Source organism: Lethenteron reissneri, chromosome 39 (assembly GCF_015708825.2).
Source record: "Lethenteron reissneri isolate LAM-NWPU_2019-01 chromosome 39, ASM1570882v1, whole genome shotgun sequence".
NCBI classification, from domain to species: Eukaryota; Metazoa; Chordata; class Hyperoartia; order Petromyzontiformes; family Petromyzontidae; genus Lethenteron; species Lethenteron reissneri.
Window position 1 is genome coordinate 12,524,561 of NC_083817.1, and position 20,040 is coordinate 12,544,600.

The following is a 20,040-nucleotide window of genomic DNA, read 5'->3' on the forward strand; positions in this document are numbered from 1 at the left end:
ACCCTGCGATGCGAGAGTTTGATGTCGGCTGACGGCGAACAACCTCCATGACAAGACACCTGAACCCGAGCCTGGCCTTCGACGAGGTCAACTCAGCCTTTACATGAGCGATGACAAAGGCGTCAGGACCCAATCCGAACCACACCACAGAGTTTGTGCGCCCTGTCTTTTTTTACGCAGCTCTTTCACGACAAATAAAATGTAGGTTTGATGCCATTTTTGTCTCATCATCATTATTATAATAGCCGTTCACCGCCCTGCAGAACCAATCAACTCAAGTTGTCACGTGGGGCCAAATGTGCCAATTGATTAGGCTTATCAGCAATACAGGAATGTTGAAAAGCGAGCATTTTTCACATTGTTATAATATCTGAACAGGTGCTGGGCCTCTCCAAGGTCGACTCAGCTTTAGATGGGTTTCCCGAGTGCGGTAGCTAAGCATCGGTATTAGGGAGACAAAGGCGGCAAGGGGCGCGGTTCGAACCGTAACCCCGCCACCCCCTGGCGTAGTCGGGGTGCTCGCTGACTACAGCAGCAGCAGCACTTTGCCCCAACAGCCTCCAGGGCTACGCGGTGCATCTTTGCCTTTGTGTGCATGCCCCCTGCCCCTCTCCGTGTGCACGGGGCTCGCATCGTCTCCTCCTCCTCCTCCCCCGCCCCGCGGGGTTCGCGCTTTGCCGCCTCCTCCCGCCGCTGCCGCCGCCGCTGCTCAGTCCCCGCAGCGCCTCCCCGCTCGCTGCTCCTCCGTGTCCACTCCGTGTCCTCTAAGAATCGCGCGCCTTGTGCGAGACATCACCGGACCAGGCTTTTCGGCTACCCAAGGAACCGCATTAAACACCGGGGGGGGGGGGGAGCTGACGACTCCTTTAGTCGCTGTGGCTGGCCAGAATAGAAGGGTCACCGTCCATAGGAGAGACACACAGAGAGAGGGCGACTGGCGCCCAGAGTTTCTGAACGAGCCGGAGCGCGAGGCGAAGAGGAGCGGAGACGACTCCCGAACCGCGCTGGTCGCTGCTGCCCCAGCGGCGAGAAAGTTACTGCGCCCGACAAACAAGAGCAGCCCTGCTGCGGCTGCTGCTGCTGCCACGCAATGAACGCGGCTCCGCTGCTGGAGTCGCCGCTGCCAGAAGCGACGATGGAGCCGCGGCCATGCGGCCCGTAGCGGCCACCCCGGGTCACCTGGCGCCCAGGTGAGAGGCAGAGACGGCGAGAGGTGACGGCGGCCCCGGGGACCCCGAGGCACCAACAACACGGAGAGAGGGAGGGCACGCGTCGAGTAGACCTCGCTATTCTTGTGCACGATAGCAGCTGTCCAGGAGAAACAACAACCACAATGTCGAGGTCTGCTGCTGGCCACGACGAGAGGGCTCCATGAGAGAGAGAGAGGCAGCGAGTTGGTGTCGTTTTGCGCAGACTCCAGTGGCCAACTTGTACGGTCCACAGTTGGGGTTGCAACAGTCAACTGCGCAGCACGCTCGCTGGTCTTTAATGTCTCTCTATGGGTCTCTGTGGGTCTCGATTACTGTATTGTCCATAGTTTGGATTGTATGGTCACAATCGCACGACTGAGCTTTTGCGTCTTTAAAGTGTCTTGAATCCCCTCCCATGTATGAAGGAGATGTGCGAATCGGCCTCTTGATTCTCTGATGTGTACACCATAGAGCACACGCAATACACACACACAGTACACACACAGTACACACTACGCACACAGTACACACCACACACACAGTACACACTACAAACACAGTACACACCACACACACAGTACACACAGTACACACCACACACAGTACACACCACATACACAGTACACACAACACACAGTACACACCACACACACACAGTACACACCACACACAGTACACACTACACACACAGTACACACACAGTACACACCACACCCACAGTACACACTATACACACAGTACACACCACACACACACAGTAAACACACACAGTGCACACCACACACAGTACATACCACACTCACAGTACACACCACACAAACACAGTACACACACACAGTACACACCACACACACACAGTAAACACACAGTGCACACCACACACAGTACATACCACACTCACAGTACACACCACACAAACACAGTACACACACAGTACACACCACACACACAGTACACACTACACAAACAGTACACACACAGTACACACCACACACACAGTACACACTATATACACAGTAAACACTACACACACAGTGCACACTACACACAGTACACACTACACACACAGTACACACCACACACACAGTACACACTAACACACAGTACACACCACACACACAGTACACACCACACACACAGTACACACCACACACGGTACACACCACACACACAGTACACACCACACACACAGTACACACTACACACAGTACACACTACACACACAGTACACCACGCACACAGTACACACTACACACACAGTACACACTACACACACACTGTACACACTACACATACAGTACACCCCACACAAACTGTACACACTACACACGCATTACACACCACACACACAGTACACACCACACACACACCACACACACAGAACACACTACACACACAGTACACACCGCACACACAGTACACGCCACACACACAGTACACACCACACACTACACACACAGTACACACTAAACACACAGTACACACTACACACACAGTACACACTACACACACACTGTACACACTACACACACAGTACACACCACACACACTGTACACACTACACACACAGTACACACCACACACACAGTACACACCACACACACAGTACACACTACACACACACGGTACACACTACACACACAGTACACACTACACACACAGTACACCACACACAGTACACAATAAACACACAGTACACACTACACACACACTGTACACACTACACACACAGTACACACCACACACTGTACACACTACACACACAGTACACACCACACACACGCACAGTACACACCACACACACAGTACACAACACACAGTACACACACAGTACACGCCACACACACAGTACACACCACACACAGTACACACCACACACAGTACACACTACACACACAGTACACACCACACACACTGTACACACTACACACACAGTACACACCACACACACAGTACACACCACACACACAGTACACACTACACACACACAGTACACACTACACACACAGTACACACTACACACACAGTACACACCACACACTGTACACACTACACACACAGTACACACCACACACACGCACAGTACACACCACACACACAGTACACAACACACAGTACACACACAGTACACGCCACACACACAGTACACACCACACACAGTACACACTACACACACACAGTACACACTACACACACAGTACACACCACACACACTGTACACACTACACACACAGTACACACCACACACACAGTACACACCACACACACAGTACACACTACACACACACAGTACACACTACACACACACAGTACACACTACACACACAGTACACACCACACACTGTACACACTACACACACAGTACACACCACACACACGCACAGTACACACCACACACACAGTACACAACACACAGTACACACACAGTACACGCCACACACACAGTACACACCACACACAGTACACACTACACACACACAGTACACACTACACACACAGTACACACCACACACACTGTACACACTACACACACACTACAAACCACACACACAGTACACACCACACACACAGTACACACACAGTACACACCACACACACAGTACACACTACACACACAGTACGCACCACACACACAGTACGCACTACACAAACAGTACACACACAGTACACACCACACACACAGTACACACTACACACACAGTACACACCACACACAGTACACACCACAGACACACTACACATCACACACACAGTACAAACCACACACACAGTACACAACACACACACAGTACACACCACACACGGTACACACCACACACACAGTACACACCACACACGGTACACACCACACACACAGTACACACCACACACACAGTACAAACCACACACACAGTACACACTACACACAGTACACACTACACACACAGTACACCACGCACACAGTACACACTACACACACAGTACACACTACACACACACTGTACACACTACACACAGTACACACCACACAAACTGTACACACTACACACACAGTACACACCACACACACAGTACACACCACACACACACTACACACCACACACACAGTACACACTACACACACAGTACACACCGCACACACAGTACACGCCACACACACAGTACACACCACACACAGTACACACCACACACACAGTACACACTACACACACAGTACACACCACACACTGTACACACTACACACACAGTACACACCACACACACGCACAGTACACACCACACACACAGTACACAACACACAGTACACACACAGTACACGCCACACACACAGTACACACCACACACAGTACACACTACACACACACAGTACACACTACACACACAGTACACACCACACACACTGTACACACTACACACACACTACAAACCACACACACAGTACACACCACACACACAGTACACACACAGTACACACCACACACACAGTACACACTACACACACAGTACGCACCACACACACAGTACGCACTACACAAACAGTACACACACAGTACACACCACACACACAGTACACACTACACACACAGTACACACCACACACAGTACACACCACAGACACACTACACATCACACACACAGTACAAACCACACACACAGTACACACCACACACACAGTACACACCACACACGGTACACACCACACACACAGTACACACCACACACGGTACACACCACACACACAGTACACACCACACACACAGTACAAACCACACACACAGTACACACTACACACAGTACACACTACACACACAGTACACCACGCACACAGTACACACTACACACACAGTACACACTACACACACACTGTACACACTACACACAGTACACACCACACAAACTGTACACACTACACACACAGTACACACCACACACACAGTACACACCACACACACACTACACACCACACACACAGTACACACTACACACACAGTACACACCGCACACACAGTACACGCCACACACACAGTACACACCACACACAGTACACACCACACACACAGTACACACTACACACACAGTACACACCACACACACAGTACACACTACACACACGCAGTATACACCACACACACAGTACACACTACACACAAAGTACACACCACACACACAGTACGCACCACACACACAGTACGCACTACACAAACAGTACACACACAGTACACACCACACACACAGTACACACTATATACACAGTAAACACTACACACACAGTGCACACTACACACAGTACACACTACACACACAGTACACACCACACACACAGTACACACTAACACACAGTACACTACACACAGTACACACCACACACACAGTACACACCTCACACGGTACACACCACACACACAGTACACACCACACACACAGTACAAACCACACACACAGTACACACTACACGCAGTACACACTACACACACAGTACACCACGCACACAGTACACACTACATACACAGTACACACTACACACACACTGTACACACTACACACAGTACACACCACACAAACTGTACACACTACACACACAGTACACACTACACACACAGTACACACCGCACACACAGTACACACCGCACACACAGTACACGCCACACACACAGTACACACCACACACAGTACACACCACACACACAGTACACACTACACACACAGTACACACCACACACACAGTACACACTACACACACGCAGTACACACTACACACAGTACACACTACACACAGTACACACTAAACACACAGTACACACTACACACACAGTACACACTACACACACACTGTACACACTACACACACAGTACACACCACACACACTGTACACACTACACACACAGTACACACCACACACACAGTACACACCACACACACAGTACACACTACACACACACAGTACACACTACACACACAGTACACCACACACAGTACACACTAAACACACAGTACACACTACACACACGCTGTACACACTACACACACGGTACACACCACACACTGTACACACTACACACACAGTACACACCACACACACAGTACACACCACACACACAGTACACAACACACAGTACACACCACACACAGTACACACTACACACACACACTACAAAACACACACACAGTACACACTACACACACAGTACACACCACACACATAGTACACACCACACACAGTACACACCACACTCACAGTACACACTACACACACAGTACACACCACACACACAGTACACACCACACACACAGTACACACACAGTACACACCACACACACAGTACACACTACACACAGTACACACTACACACACAGTACACTACACACACAGTACACACTAACACACAGTACACTACACACAGTACACACCACACACACAGTACACACCACACACACAGTACACACTACACACTACACACGCAGTACACCACATACACAGTACACACTACACACACAGTACACACTACACACACACTGTACACACTACACACACAGTACACACCACACACAGTACACACTACACACAGTACACACCACACACACAGTACACACTACACACACAGTACACACCGCACACACAGTACACGCCACACACACAGTACACACCACACACAGTACACACCACACACACAGTACACACTACACACACAGTACACACCACACACACAGTACACACTACACACATGCAGTACACACTACACACACAGTACACCACACACAGTACACACTACACACACAGTACACACTACACACACACAGTACACACTACACACACGCAGTACACACTACACACACGCAGTACACACTACACACACAGTACACCACACACAGTAGACACTACACACAGTACACACTACACACACACAGTACACCCTACACACACGCAGTACACACCACACACACAGTACACACTACACACACAGTACACACTACACACACACAGTACACACTACACACACGCAGTACACACTACACACACAGTACAGTACACACTACACAAACAGTACACACTACACGCACGCAGTATACAACACACACACAGTACACACTACACACACAGTACACCCCACACACACAGTACGCACCACACACACAGTACGCACTACACAAACAGTACACACACACAGTACACACCACACACACAGTACACACTATATACACAGTAAACACTACACACACAGTGCACACTACACACAGTACACACCACACACACAGTACACACCACACACACAGTACACACTACACACACAGTACATACCACACACACAGTACACACTACACACACGCAGTACACACTACACACAGTACACACTACACACACAGTACACACTAAACACACAGTACACACTACACACACAGTACACACTACACACACACTGTACACACTACACACACAGTACACACCACACACACTGTACACACTACACACACAGTACACACCACACACACAGTACACACCACACACACAGTACACACTACACACACAGTACACACTACACACACACAGTACACACTACACACACAGTACACCACACACAGTACACACTAAACACACAGTACACACTACACACACGCTGTACACACTACACACACAGTACACACCACACACTGTACACACTACACACACAGTACACACCACACTCACAGTACACACTACACACACAGTACACACTACACACACACAGTACACACCACACACACAGTACACACACAGTACACACCACACACACAGTACACACTACACACAGTACACACTACACACACAGTACACTACACACACAGTACACACTAACACACAGTACACTACACACAGTACACACCACACACACAGTACACACCACACACACAGTACACACTACACACACAGTACACACTACACACTACACACGCAGTACACCACATACACAGTACACACTACACACAGAGTACACACTACACACACACTGTACACACTACATACACAGTACACACCACACACACAGTACACATTACACACAGTACACACCACACACACAGTACACACTACACACACAGTACACACCGCACACACAGTACACGCCACACACACAGTACACACCACACACAGTACACACCACACACACAGTACACACTACACACACAGTACACACCACACACACAGTACACACTACACACATGCAGTACACACTACACACACAGTACACCACACACAGTACACACTACACACACAGTACACACTACACACACACAGTACACACTACACACACGCAGTACACACTACACACACGCAGTACACACTACACACACAGTACACCACACACACAGTACACACTACACAAACAGTACATACTACACACACGCTGTATACACTACACACACAGTACACCACACACACAGTACACACTACACAAACAGTACACACTACACACACACTGTACACACTACACACAGTACACACCACACACAGTACACACCACACACAGTACACACCACACAGTACACACCACACACACTACACACACAGTACACACTACACACACAGTACACCACACACACAGTACACACTACACACACAGTACACAATACACACACACTGTACACACTACACACACAGTACACACCACACACACTGCACACACTACACACACAGTACACACCAGACACACAGTACACACCACACACACAGTACACAACACACAGTACACACACACACAGTACACACCACACACAGTACACACTACACACACAGTACACACCACACACAGTACACACCGCACACACAATACACACTACACACAGTACACACCACACACACAGTACACACTACACACACACTACAAACCACACACACAGTACACACTACATACACAGTACACACTACACACACAGTACACACTACACACACACTGTACACACTACACACACAGTACACACCACACAGTACACACTACACACACACAGTACACACCACACACACAGTACACACTACACACACACAGTACACACCACACACACAGTACACACTACACACACAGTACACAGTACACACTACACACAGTACACCACACACACAGTACACACTACACACACAGTACACACTACACACACAGTACACACCACACACACTGTACACACTACACACACAGTACACACTACACACACAGTACACACCACACACACAGTACACACTACACACACAGTACACACCACACACACAGTACACACTACACACACACTACACACCACACACACAGCTACACACCACACACACACTACACACCACACACACAGCTACACACCACACACACAGCTACACACCACACACACAGTACACACACAGTACACACCACACGCACAGTACACACTACACACACAGTACACACCACACACACAGTACACACTACACACACAGTATACACCACACACAGTACACACTACACACCACACACACAGCTACACACTACACACACAGCTACACACCACACACACAGCTACACACCACACACACAGCTACACACTACACACACAGTACACACCACACTGTGTGTGTAGTGTGTACTGTGTGTGGTGTGTACTGTGTGTGTGGTGTGGACGTGTTTGTGTCACCGTGGGTCTCACTGCGCCGACGAATCCGGCCCCCTGGGTTCGATTATTGCTCACGGTCTCCCGCATAACATCATCAACATCGTCATACGGTGGCAATCTTGTTATTACCTGTCCTGGATCTGCCTTAGGTCGACTCAGCCTGAAATAAGTACGGCGTGGTGAGCATCAGTGGTGGCGTGGTTGTTGACCACAGCGCCGTCTCGCTGGCAGGCGCTCCGACCTTAATAGGTGCTCGCTAACCACACTCACCCCCTGCATCCTCCAACCGTAGACGGGGGTCGATGTTGTGCCCTCAGAACACGACAGTACGTGTCGCAAGGGCACAACTCTCGATGAAGCCTCTGCTGCATCCGCGTGACGCCTGGGTCGCGTGTTATCTCGCTCAAGCTGCCACGCACTATCCGCTGCTGCTTGAATGCCTCTCCTCGCAATAATCATCTTTCGCCATCCTGCGATGCCACGAGGCATCTCGCTCATGCATGTGGCGTGACCGATCTCATTGCTCCATCTCCGGGGTTGCACCGTGCTCGCTCTCGGTGCGTCCTCTCGCCTTTGTCGCTGAGGTCGTTAATCCTCCTCATCCCCGATGGGACATAAGGCCGCAATGAGTTCAATTCCACTTCTTCCTGTCCTTGGCAACATGTTGAGCCTCGCCCCAAGAGAGGATGATCGCTGCTCCCAGATCGACCTTCAGGGTCTTACGCCACGTGGTCTCGGGTCTCCCGGGTTTCCTTTTGCCCCGTGGTGTTCATCGTGGGGTCGATGTGTCAATGTACGGCCCTGGTCCATTCTGAGTACATGCCCGAGCTGTTTGATTCGCCGTCTCTCATATGTCTCGTTTGTGATATTCGGACAAGCGGTCTTCTTGTACAGTTCGGTGTTGTGGATTTTGTTTGTCCAGAAGATGTAGCAGTAGATTATCCTGAGTCATTTGTTGTGGAAGGTTCCCCCCCCCCCGTGTCGGTCTTGACAACACGCCAACTCTCTTGAGCCAACAGCTCGATCTCGATCTTGAGGCTGTACTGTTTAGACCTCCAAATTGGACGGGATTGGTTGCCTGCAATTCCGTTACCACAGCCTCGTCCTGAGCCATCTTCATCGTCATCATCAATCCCTTTCAGCCACGGAGTGTCCTGACCCCAATCACATCCCTTAATTCTCACGTTGTTCCTGCTCTCTGGTCCACGCCTTCCTCCTTCTCTGCTCTCTGTGTCCTCGCGTCCCCAAGCGCGCGTCTCTCTCCCCTGTGCTCTGCATCGCTGGGTTCGTTTTTGTATCGATTCCGTCTGTGAGTGATCGTGAGAATACTTCGTGTGGCTGGGGTTGGTGAAGAGCAAGAGCTGCCGTTCGGATATCGAGGTGGTTGAGCCAGATGACTGCGGAGTCAGGAGCAGCGGAGTGGTGAATCACTGTGATGAAGACGATGCCTCATCCATCGTGTTTGTGAACTGGACACTGAGTGGGTACGCGCTGAGTGGGTACGCGCTGAGTGGATACGTGCTGAGTGGGTACGCGCTGAGTGGGTACGCGCTGAGTGGGTACGCATTGAGGGGGTACGCGCTGAGTGGGTACGCGTTGAGGGGGTACGCGCTTAGTGGGTACGCGTTCTGTGGTTGTGTTCTGGGTGGTGACCACAGATAGCTGCATACTGCCCAGAGAGTTGTAATCTTCCATTTGTGCACCAACATGAACATCATCATCACCAACATCATCAACATCATCACCAATATCAACATCAACAACATCATCATTAACATCACCAACATCACAAATATCATCACCAACATCATCATCAACATCATCACCAACATTATCAGCAACATCATCACCAATATCAACATCAACAACATCATCATCACCAACGTCAGCATGAACATCCAGTGTATACTGCAGCAGCCTCTGCTGCTGCTGTCATGGTGTGTGTGAGGTTCAGGGTTTGTGGCTCCAGAAGCTTCGCGGGAGGTCGTAGCCAGCAATCTTCTGCGTCGTGGGGACTTTGACGAGGTGTAGGAGGAGGAGGCGTCTGTGACTTCTCGTGAGCGTGTTTGACCCGTTGTGGGGAGTGGTGGCGCAGAGGTTATCGCGCCGATTCGTGATCACGGGTCACAATATCAGTGAAGAATATGTGAGCCTGTCCTGGGTCTCCCCCTAGGTCGACTTAGCCGTAAGTTAGTAACCTGGTGGAGTATTATTATTGGGGAGACAAAGACGTCCGGGCGTTGTTGTTGGCCACCAACTCCACCTCGCCGTGCCATGCCAGCCTCCATGGGTCCTCGCTAACAGGACTCGCCTCAACAGTCTGTCCAAGGATCTACGGATGAATATTTGTGTGATTCTGAATGTTTGCATGCGCCTCGGTGTGCTGGCGTTTGACGCAGCCCCATACTCCGTCTGGAGGTGATTAAGTGACGTACCACTCTCTGGGGAAGTCAACAGCGGTGGTTTCACGGAGAGACTCTCCCCCGCCATATGAATGTGGAATTCACACGACTGGGCTCAGGGCTGTGAACGGGAGATGAGCAACATCACCGTGAAGTCATCTTTTAATTTATTCTGTGGAAGTCGCCTCGAGTCCGCTCGGCACAGCGCTTGGAAGTCGGCTTCCCGCTGTCCACCGCTATGCGCCCTCGCTTCTTATCCTGTGTTTAATCCACGGCCTGAGGCCATCGCAGGTATCACGCACTGATTTGACAGCGTGCGTCCTCACACATCGGAATGCTGCTGCTGCTGCCGCTCATAATCGCATTCACCTTTCCCAAGGGCGCTCGATCGTTTCATTATCTTTGATCCTGAATACGCCTTTCAATACTTTGCCCCGAGGTGAACATCGTCCACCGCTTGCTGGTTCCAGCTGTGTCCCTCTGTAAACAATAATCTCTTGTTTAGCAAACCCGGCTCTCGACTCTGCTCGCGTCAACCCACCAGTTCGGCCTCCACCCCTTCGACTCGCACGACGCCGTCCAAACTCGTCGACCATTTCCTGTCCGTAATTTGACTTTCAATTCTCATCTCGCGTGTGGCAGCAGCAGCAGATGTCAATGTTCAGGTACTAGGTGTCAATGTTCAGGTGCTAGGTGTCAATGTTCAGGTGCTAGGTGTCAATGTTCAGGTGCTAGGTGTCAATGTTCAGGTGCTAGGTGTCAATGTTCAGGTGCTAGGTGTCAATGTTCAGGTGATAGGTGTCAATGTTCAGGTGCTAGGTGTCAATGTTCAGGTTATAGGTGTCAATGTTCAGGTGCTAGGTGTCAATGTTCAGGTAATAGGTGTCAATGTTCAGGTGCTAGGTGTCAATGTTCAGGTGCTAGGTGTCAGTGTGCAGGAGCTCGGTGTCAATGTTCAGGTGCTAGGTGTCAATGTTCAGGTGTCAATGGTCAGGTGCTAGGTGTCAGTGTGCAGGAGCTCGGTGTCAATGTTCAGGTGCTAGGTGTCAATGTTCAGGTGTCAATGTTCAGGTGCTAGGTGTCAATGTGCAGGTGCTAGGTGTCAATGTGCAGGTGCTAGGTGTCAATGTTCAGGTGCTAGGTGTCAATGTGCAGGTGCTAGGTGTCAATGTGCAGGTGCTAGGTGTCAATGTTCAGGTGCTAGGTGTCAATGTGCAGGTGCTAGGTGTCAATGTTCAGGTGCTAGGTGTCAATGTTCAGGTGCTAGGTGTCAATGTGCAGGTGCTAGGTGTCAATGTGCAAGTGCTAGGTGTCAATGTGCAGGTGCTAGGTGTCAATGTTCAGGTGCTAGGTGTCAATGTGCAGGTGCTAGGTGTCAATGTTCAGGTGCTAGGTGTCAATGTTCAGGTGCTATGTGTCAATGTGCAGGTGCTAGGTGTCAATGTGCAGGTGCTAGGTGTCAATGTGCAGGAGCTAGGTGTCAATGTGCAGGTGCCCTGGTGTCAATGTGCAAGTGCTAGGTGTCAATGTGCAAGTGCTAGGTGTCAATGTGCAGGAGCTAGGTGTCAATGTGCAGGTGCCCTGGTGTCAATGTGCAAGTGCTAGGTGTCAATGTGCAAGTGCTAGGTGTCAATGTGCAAGTGCTAGGTGTCAATGTGCAGGTGCTAGGTGTCAATGTGCAGGTGCTAGGTGTCAATGTGCAAGTGCTAGGTGTCAATGTGCAAGTGCTAGGTGTCAAAGTGCAAGTGCTAGGTGTCAATGTGCAGGTGCTAGGTGTCAATGTGCAGGAGCTAGGTGTCAATGTGCAGGTGCTAGGTGTCAATGTTCAGGTGCTAGGTGTCAATGTGCAGGAGCTAGGTGTCAATGTGCAGGTGCTAGGTGTCAATGTGCAGGTGCTAGGTGTCAATGTGCAGGTGCTAGGTGTCAATGTGCAGGTGCTAGGTGTCAATGTGCAAGTGCTAGGTGTCAATGTTCAGGTGCTAGGTGTCAATGTGCAGGAGCTAGGTGTCAATGTGCAAGTGCTAGGTGTCAATGTTCAGGTGCTAGGTGTCAATGTGCAAGTGCTAGGTGTCAATGTGCAGGTGCTAGGTGTCAATGTTCAGGTGCTAGGTGTCAATGTGCAAGTGCTAGGTGTCAATGTGCAGGTGCTAGGTGTCAATGTTCAGGTGCTAGGTGTCAATGTGCAGGAGCTAGGTGTCAATGTGCAGGTGCTAGGTGTCAATGTGCAAGTGCTAGGTGTCAATGTGCAGGTGCTAGGTGTCAATGTTCAGGTGCTAGGTGTCAATGTGCAAGTGCTAGGTGTCAATGTGCAGGTGCTAGGTGTCAATGTTCAGGTGCTAGGTGTCAATGTTCAGGTGCTAGGTGTCAATGTGCAGGTGCTAGGTGTCAATGTTCAGGTGCTAGGTGTCAATGTTCAGGTGCTAGGTGTCAATGTGCAGGTGCTAGGTGTCAATGTGCAAGTGCTAGGTGTCAATGTGCAGGTGCTAGGTGTCAATGTTCAGGTGCTAGGTGTCAATGTGCAGGTGCTAGGTGTCAATGTTCAGGTGCTAGGTGTCAATGTGCAGGTGCTAGGTGTCAATGTTCATGTGCTAGGTGTCAGTGTGCAAGTGCTAGGTGTCAATGTGCAGGTGCTAGGTGTCAATGTTCAGGTGCTAGGTGTCAATGTGCAAGTGCTAGGTGTCAATGTGCAAGTGCTAGGTGTCAATGTGCAGGAGCTATGTGTCAATGTGCAGGTGCCCTGGTGTCAATGTGCAAGTGCTAGGTGTCAATGTGCAAGTGCTAGGTGTCAATGTGCAAGTGCTAGGTGTCAATGTGCAGGTGCTAGGTGTCAATGTGCAGGTGCTAGGTGTCAATGTGCAAGTGCTAGGTGTCAATGTGCAAGTTCTAGGTGTCAAAGTGCAAGTGCTAGGTGTCAATGTGCAGGTGCTAGGTGTCAATGTGCAGGAGCTAGGTGTCAATGTGCAGGTGCTAGGTGTCAATGTTCAGGTGCTAGGTGTCAATGTGCAGGAGCTAGGTGTCAATGTGCAGGTGCTAGGTGTCAATGTGCAGGTGCTAGGTGTCAATGTGCAGGTGCTAGGTGTCAATGTGCAGGTGCTAGGTGTCAATGTGCAAGTGCTAGGTGTCAATGTTCAGGTGCTAGGTGTCAATGTGCAGGAGCTAGGTGTCAATGTGCAAGTGCTAGGTGTCAATGTTCAGGTGCTAGGTGTCAATGTGCAGGTGCTAGGTGTCAATGTGCAGGTGCTAGGTGTCAATGTGCAAGTGCTAGGTGTCAATGTGCAGGTGCTAGGTGTCAATGTTCAGGTGCTAGGTGTCAATGTGCAGGAGCTAGGTGTCAATGTGCAGGTGCTAGGTGTCAATGTGCAGGTGCTAGGTGTCAATGTTGAGGTGCTAGGTGTCAATGTGCAGGAGCTAGGTGTCAATGTGCAGGTGCTAGGTGTCAATGTTCAGGTGCTAGGTGTCAATGTGCAAGTGCTAGGTGTCAATGTGCAGGTGCTAGGTGTCAATGTTCAGGTGCTAGGTGTCAATGTGCAAGTGCTAGGTGTCAATGTGCAAGTGCTAGGTGTCAATGTTCAGGTGCTAGGTGTCAAAGTGCAGGTGCTAGGTGTCAATGTGCAGGTGCTAGGTGTCAATGTTCAGGTGCTAGGTGTCAATGTGCAGGTGCTAGGTGTCAATGTGCAGGTGCTAGGTGTCAATGTGCAGGTGCTAGGTGTCAATGTTCAGGTGCTATGTGTCAATGTGCAGGAAATAGGTGTCAATGTGCAGGTGCTAGGTGTCAATATTCAGGTGCTATGTGTCAATGTGCAGGAAATAGGTATCAATGTGCAGGTGCTAGTTGTCAATGTGCAGGTGCTAGGTGTCAATGTTCAGGTGCTAGGTGTCAATATTCAGGTGCTATGTGTCAATGTGCAGGAAATAGGTATGAATGTGCAGGTGCTAGGTGTCAATGTGCAGCTGCTAGGTGTCAATGTTCAGGTGCTAGGTGTCAATGTTGAGGTGCTAGGTGTCAATGTGCAGGTGCTAGGTGTCAATGTGCAGGTGCTATGTGTCAATGTGCAGGAAATAGGTGTCAATGTGCAGGTGCTAGGTGTCAATATTCAGGTGCTATGTGTCAATGTGCAGGAAATAGGTATGAATGTGCAGGTGCTGGATGTCAATGTGCAGCTGCTAGGTGTCAATGTTCAGGTGCTAGGTGTCAATGTTGAGGTGCTAGGTGTCAATGTTCAGGTGCTAGGTGTCAATGTGCAGGTGCTAGGTGTCAATGTGCAGGTGCTAGGTGTCAATATTCAGGTGCTAGGTGTCAATGTGCAGGTGGTATGTGTCAATGTGCAAGGTGCTAGGTGTCAATGTGCAGGTGCTAGGTGTCAATGTGCAAGGTGCTAGGTGTCAATGTTGAGGTGCTAGGTGTCAATGTGCAGGTGCTAGGTGTCAATGTGCAGGTGCTAGGTTTCAATGTGCAGGTGCTAGGTGTCAATGTTCAGGTGCTAGGTGTCAATGTGCAGGTGCTAGGTGTCAATGTGCAGGTGCTAGGTGTCAATGTGCAGGTGCTAGGTGTCAATGTTTAGGTGCTAGGTGTCAATGTGCAGGTGCTAGGTGTCAATGTGCAGGTGCTAGGTGTCAATGTGCAGGTGCTAGGTGTCAATGTTCAGGTGCTAGGTGTCAATGTTTAGGTGCTAGGTGTCAATGTGCAGGTGCTAGGTGTCAATGTGCAGATGCTAGGTGTCAATGTGCAGGTGCTAGGTGTCAATGTTCAGGTGCTAGGTGTCAATCTGCAGGTGCTAGGTGTCAATGTTCAGGTGCTAGGTGTCAATGTGCAGGTGCTAGGTGTCAATGTTCAGGTGCTAGGTGTCAATGTGCAGGTGCTAGGTGTCAATCTGCAGGTGCTAGGTGTCAATGTTCAGGTGCTAGGTGTCAATGTGCAAGTGCTAGGTGTCAATGTTCAGGTGCTAGGTGTCAATGTGCAGGTGCTAGGTGTCAATGTTCAGGTGCTAGGTGTCAATGTTGAGGTGCCAGGTGTCAATGTGCAGGTGCTAGGTGTCAATGTTCAGGTGCTAGGTGTCAATCTGCAGGTGCTAGGTGTCAATGTTCAGGTGCTAGGTGTCAATGTTGAGGTGCCAGGTGTCAATGTGCAGGTGCTAGGTGTCAATGTTGAGGTGCCAGGTGTCAATCTGCAGGTGCTAGGTGTCAATGTTCAGGTGCTAGGTGTCAATGTTGAGGTGCCAGGTGTCAATGTGCAGGTGCTAGGTGTCAATGTGCAGGTGCTAGGTGTCAATGTGCAGGTGCTAGGTGTCAATCTGCAGGTGCTAGGTGTCAATGTTCAGGTGCTAGGTGTCAATGTGCAAGTGCTAGGTGTCAATGTTCAGGTGATAGGTGTCAATGTGCAGGTGCTAGGTGTCAATGTTCAGGTGCTAGGTGTCAATGTTGAGGTGCCAGGTGTCAATGTGCAGGTGCTAGGTGTCAATGTTGAGGTGCCAGGTGTCAATGTGCAGGTGCTAGGTGTCAATGTGCAGGTGCTAGGTGTCAATGTGCAAGTGCTAGGTGTCAATGTGCAGGAGCTAGGTGTCAATGTGCAGGTGCTAGGTGTCAATGTTGAGGTGCCAGGTGTCAATGTGCAGGTGCTAGGTGTCAATGTGCAGGTGCTAGGTGTTAATGTGCAGGTGCTAGGTGTCAATGTGCAGGTGCTAGGTGTCAATGTTGAGGTGCCAGGTGTCAATGTGCAAGTGCTAGGTGTCAATGTGCAGGTGCTAGGTGTCAATGTGCAGGTGCTAGGTGTCAATGTGCAGGAGCTAGGTGTCAATGTGCAGGTGCTAGGTGTCAATGTGCAGGTGCCAGGTGTCAATGTGCAGGTGCTAGGTGTCAATGTTCAGGTGCTAGGTGTCAATGTTAAGGTGCCAGGTGTCAATGTGCAGGTGCTAGGTGTCAATGTGCAGGTGCTAGGTGTCAATGTTCAGGTGCTAGGTGTCAATGTTCAGGTGCTAGGTGTCAATGTGCAGGTGCTAGGTGTCAATGTTCAGGTGCTAGGTGTCAATGTGCAGGAGCTAGGTGTCAATGTGCAGGTGCTAGGTGTCAATGTTCAGGTGCTAGGTGTCAATGTGCAGGTGCTAGGTGTCAATGTGCAGGTGCTAGGTGTCAATGTGCAGGTGCTAGGTGTCAATGTGCAGGTGCTAGGTGTCAAGTGCATGTGCTGGGTTGCAGGTGCTAGGTGTCAATGTGCAGGTGCTAGGTGTCAATGTGCAGGTGCTAGGTGTCAATGTTCAGGTGCTAGGTGTCAATGTGCAGGAGCTAGGTGTCAATGTGCAGGTGCTAGGTGTCAAAGTGCAGGTGCTAGGTGTCAATGTGCAGGTGCTAGGTGTCAATGTGCAGGTGCTAGGTGTCAATGTGCAGGTGCTAGGTGTCAATGTGCAAGTGCTAGGTGTCAATGTGGAGGTGCTAGGTGTCAATGTGCAGGAGCTAGGTGTCAATGTGCAGGAGCTAGGTGTCAATGTACAGGTGCTAGGTGTCAATGTGCAAGTGCTAGGTGTCAATGTGCAAGTGCTAGGTGTCAATGTGCAGGTGCTAGGTGTCAATGTGCAGGAGCTAGGTGTCAATGTGCAGGTGCTAGGTGTCAATGTGGAGGTGCTAGGTGTCAATGTGCAAGTGCTAGGTGTCAATGTTCAGGTGCTAGGTGTCAATGTGCAGGAGCTAGGTGTCAATGTGGAGGTGCTAGGTGTCAATGTTCAGGTGCTAGGTGTCAATGTTCAGGTGCTAGGTGTCAATGTGGAGGTGCTAGGTGTCAATGTGCAGGTGCTAGGTGTCAATGTGCAGGTGCTAGGTGTCAATGTGCAAGTGCTAGGTGTCAATGTTCAGGTGCTAGGTGTCAATGTGCGAGTGCTAGGTGTCAATGTGCAAGTGCTAGGTGTCAATGTGCAGGAGCTAGGTGTCAATGTTCAGGTGCTAGGTGTCAATGTGCAAGTGCTAGGTGTCAATGTGCAAGTGCTAGGTGTCAATGTGCAGGTGCTAGGTGTCAATGTGCAAGTGCTAGGTGTCAATGTGCAGGTGCTAGGTGTCAATGTGCAGGTGCTAGGTGTCAATGTGCAAGTGCTAGGTGTCAATGTTCAGGTGCTAGGTGTCAATGTGCAAGTGCTAGGTGTCAATGTGCAGGTGCTAGGTGTCAATGTGCAAGTGCTAGGTGTCAATGTGCAGGTGCTAGGTGTCAATGTGCAGGTGCTAGGTGTCAATGTGCAGGTGCTAGGTGTCAATGTGCAAGTGCTAGGTGTCAATGTGCAGGTGCTAGGTGTCAATGTGCAAGTGCTAGGTGTCAATGTGCAAGTGCTAGGTGTCAATGTGCAGTGCTAGGTGTCAATGTGCAGTGCTAGGTGTCAATGTGCAAGTGCTAGGTGTCAATGTGCAGGTGCTAGGTGTCAATGTGCAGGTGCTAGGTGTCAATGTGCAAGTGCTAGGTGTCAATGTGCAGGTGCTAGGTGTCAATGTGCAGGTGCTAGGTGTCAATGTGCAAGTGCTAGGTGTCAATGTGCAAGTGCTAGGTGTCAATGTGCAGGTGCTAGGTGTCAATGTGCAAGTGCTAGGTGTCAATGTGCAAGTGCTAGGTGTCAATGTGCAAGTGCTAGGTGTCAATGTGCAGGTGCTAGGTGTCAATGTGCAAGTGCTAGGTGTCAATGTGCAAGTGCTAGGTGTCATAGTGCAGGTGCTAGGTGTCAATTGCAGGTGCAGGTGCTAGGTGTCAATGTGCAGGTGCTAGGTGTCAATGTGCAGGTGCTAGGTGTCAATGTTCAGGTGCTAGGTGTCAATGTGCAGGAGCTAGGTGTCAATGTGCAGGTGCTAGGTGTCAAAGTGCAGGTGCTAGGTGTCAATGTGCAGGTGCTAGGTG

The 20,040-nt window shown here is 50.1% G+C and overlaps 1 protein-coding gene across 1 annotated transcript in view; it reads left to right on the top strand.

Annotated features, from left to right (window-relative positions):
- Positions 1 to 725: 725 nt before the first annotated feature.
- LOC133352041 (artemin-like) overlaps positions 726 to 20,040 on the top strand; it is a 50,565-nt gene continuing 31,250 nt past the window's right edge. The window contains exon 1 of the mRNA XM_061567754.1: positions 726 to 1,190. Within this exon, the coding sequence (XP_061423738.1) occupies positions 1,150 to 1,190 (41 nt within the window). The 5' untranslated portion in view covers positions 726 to 1,149. The remainder of the gene's footprint in view (positions 1,191 to 20,040) is intronic.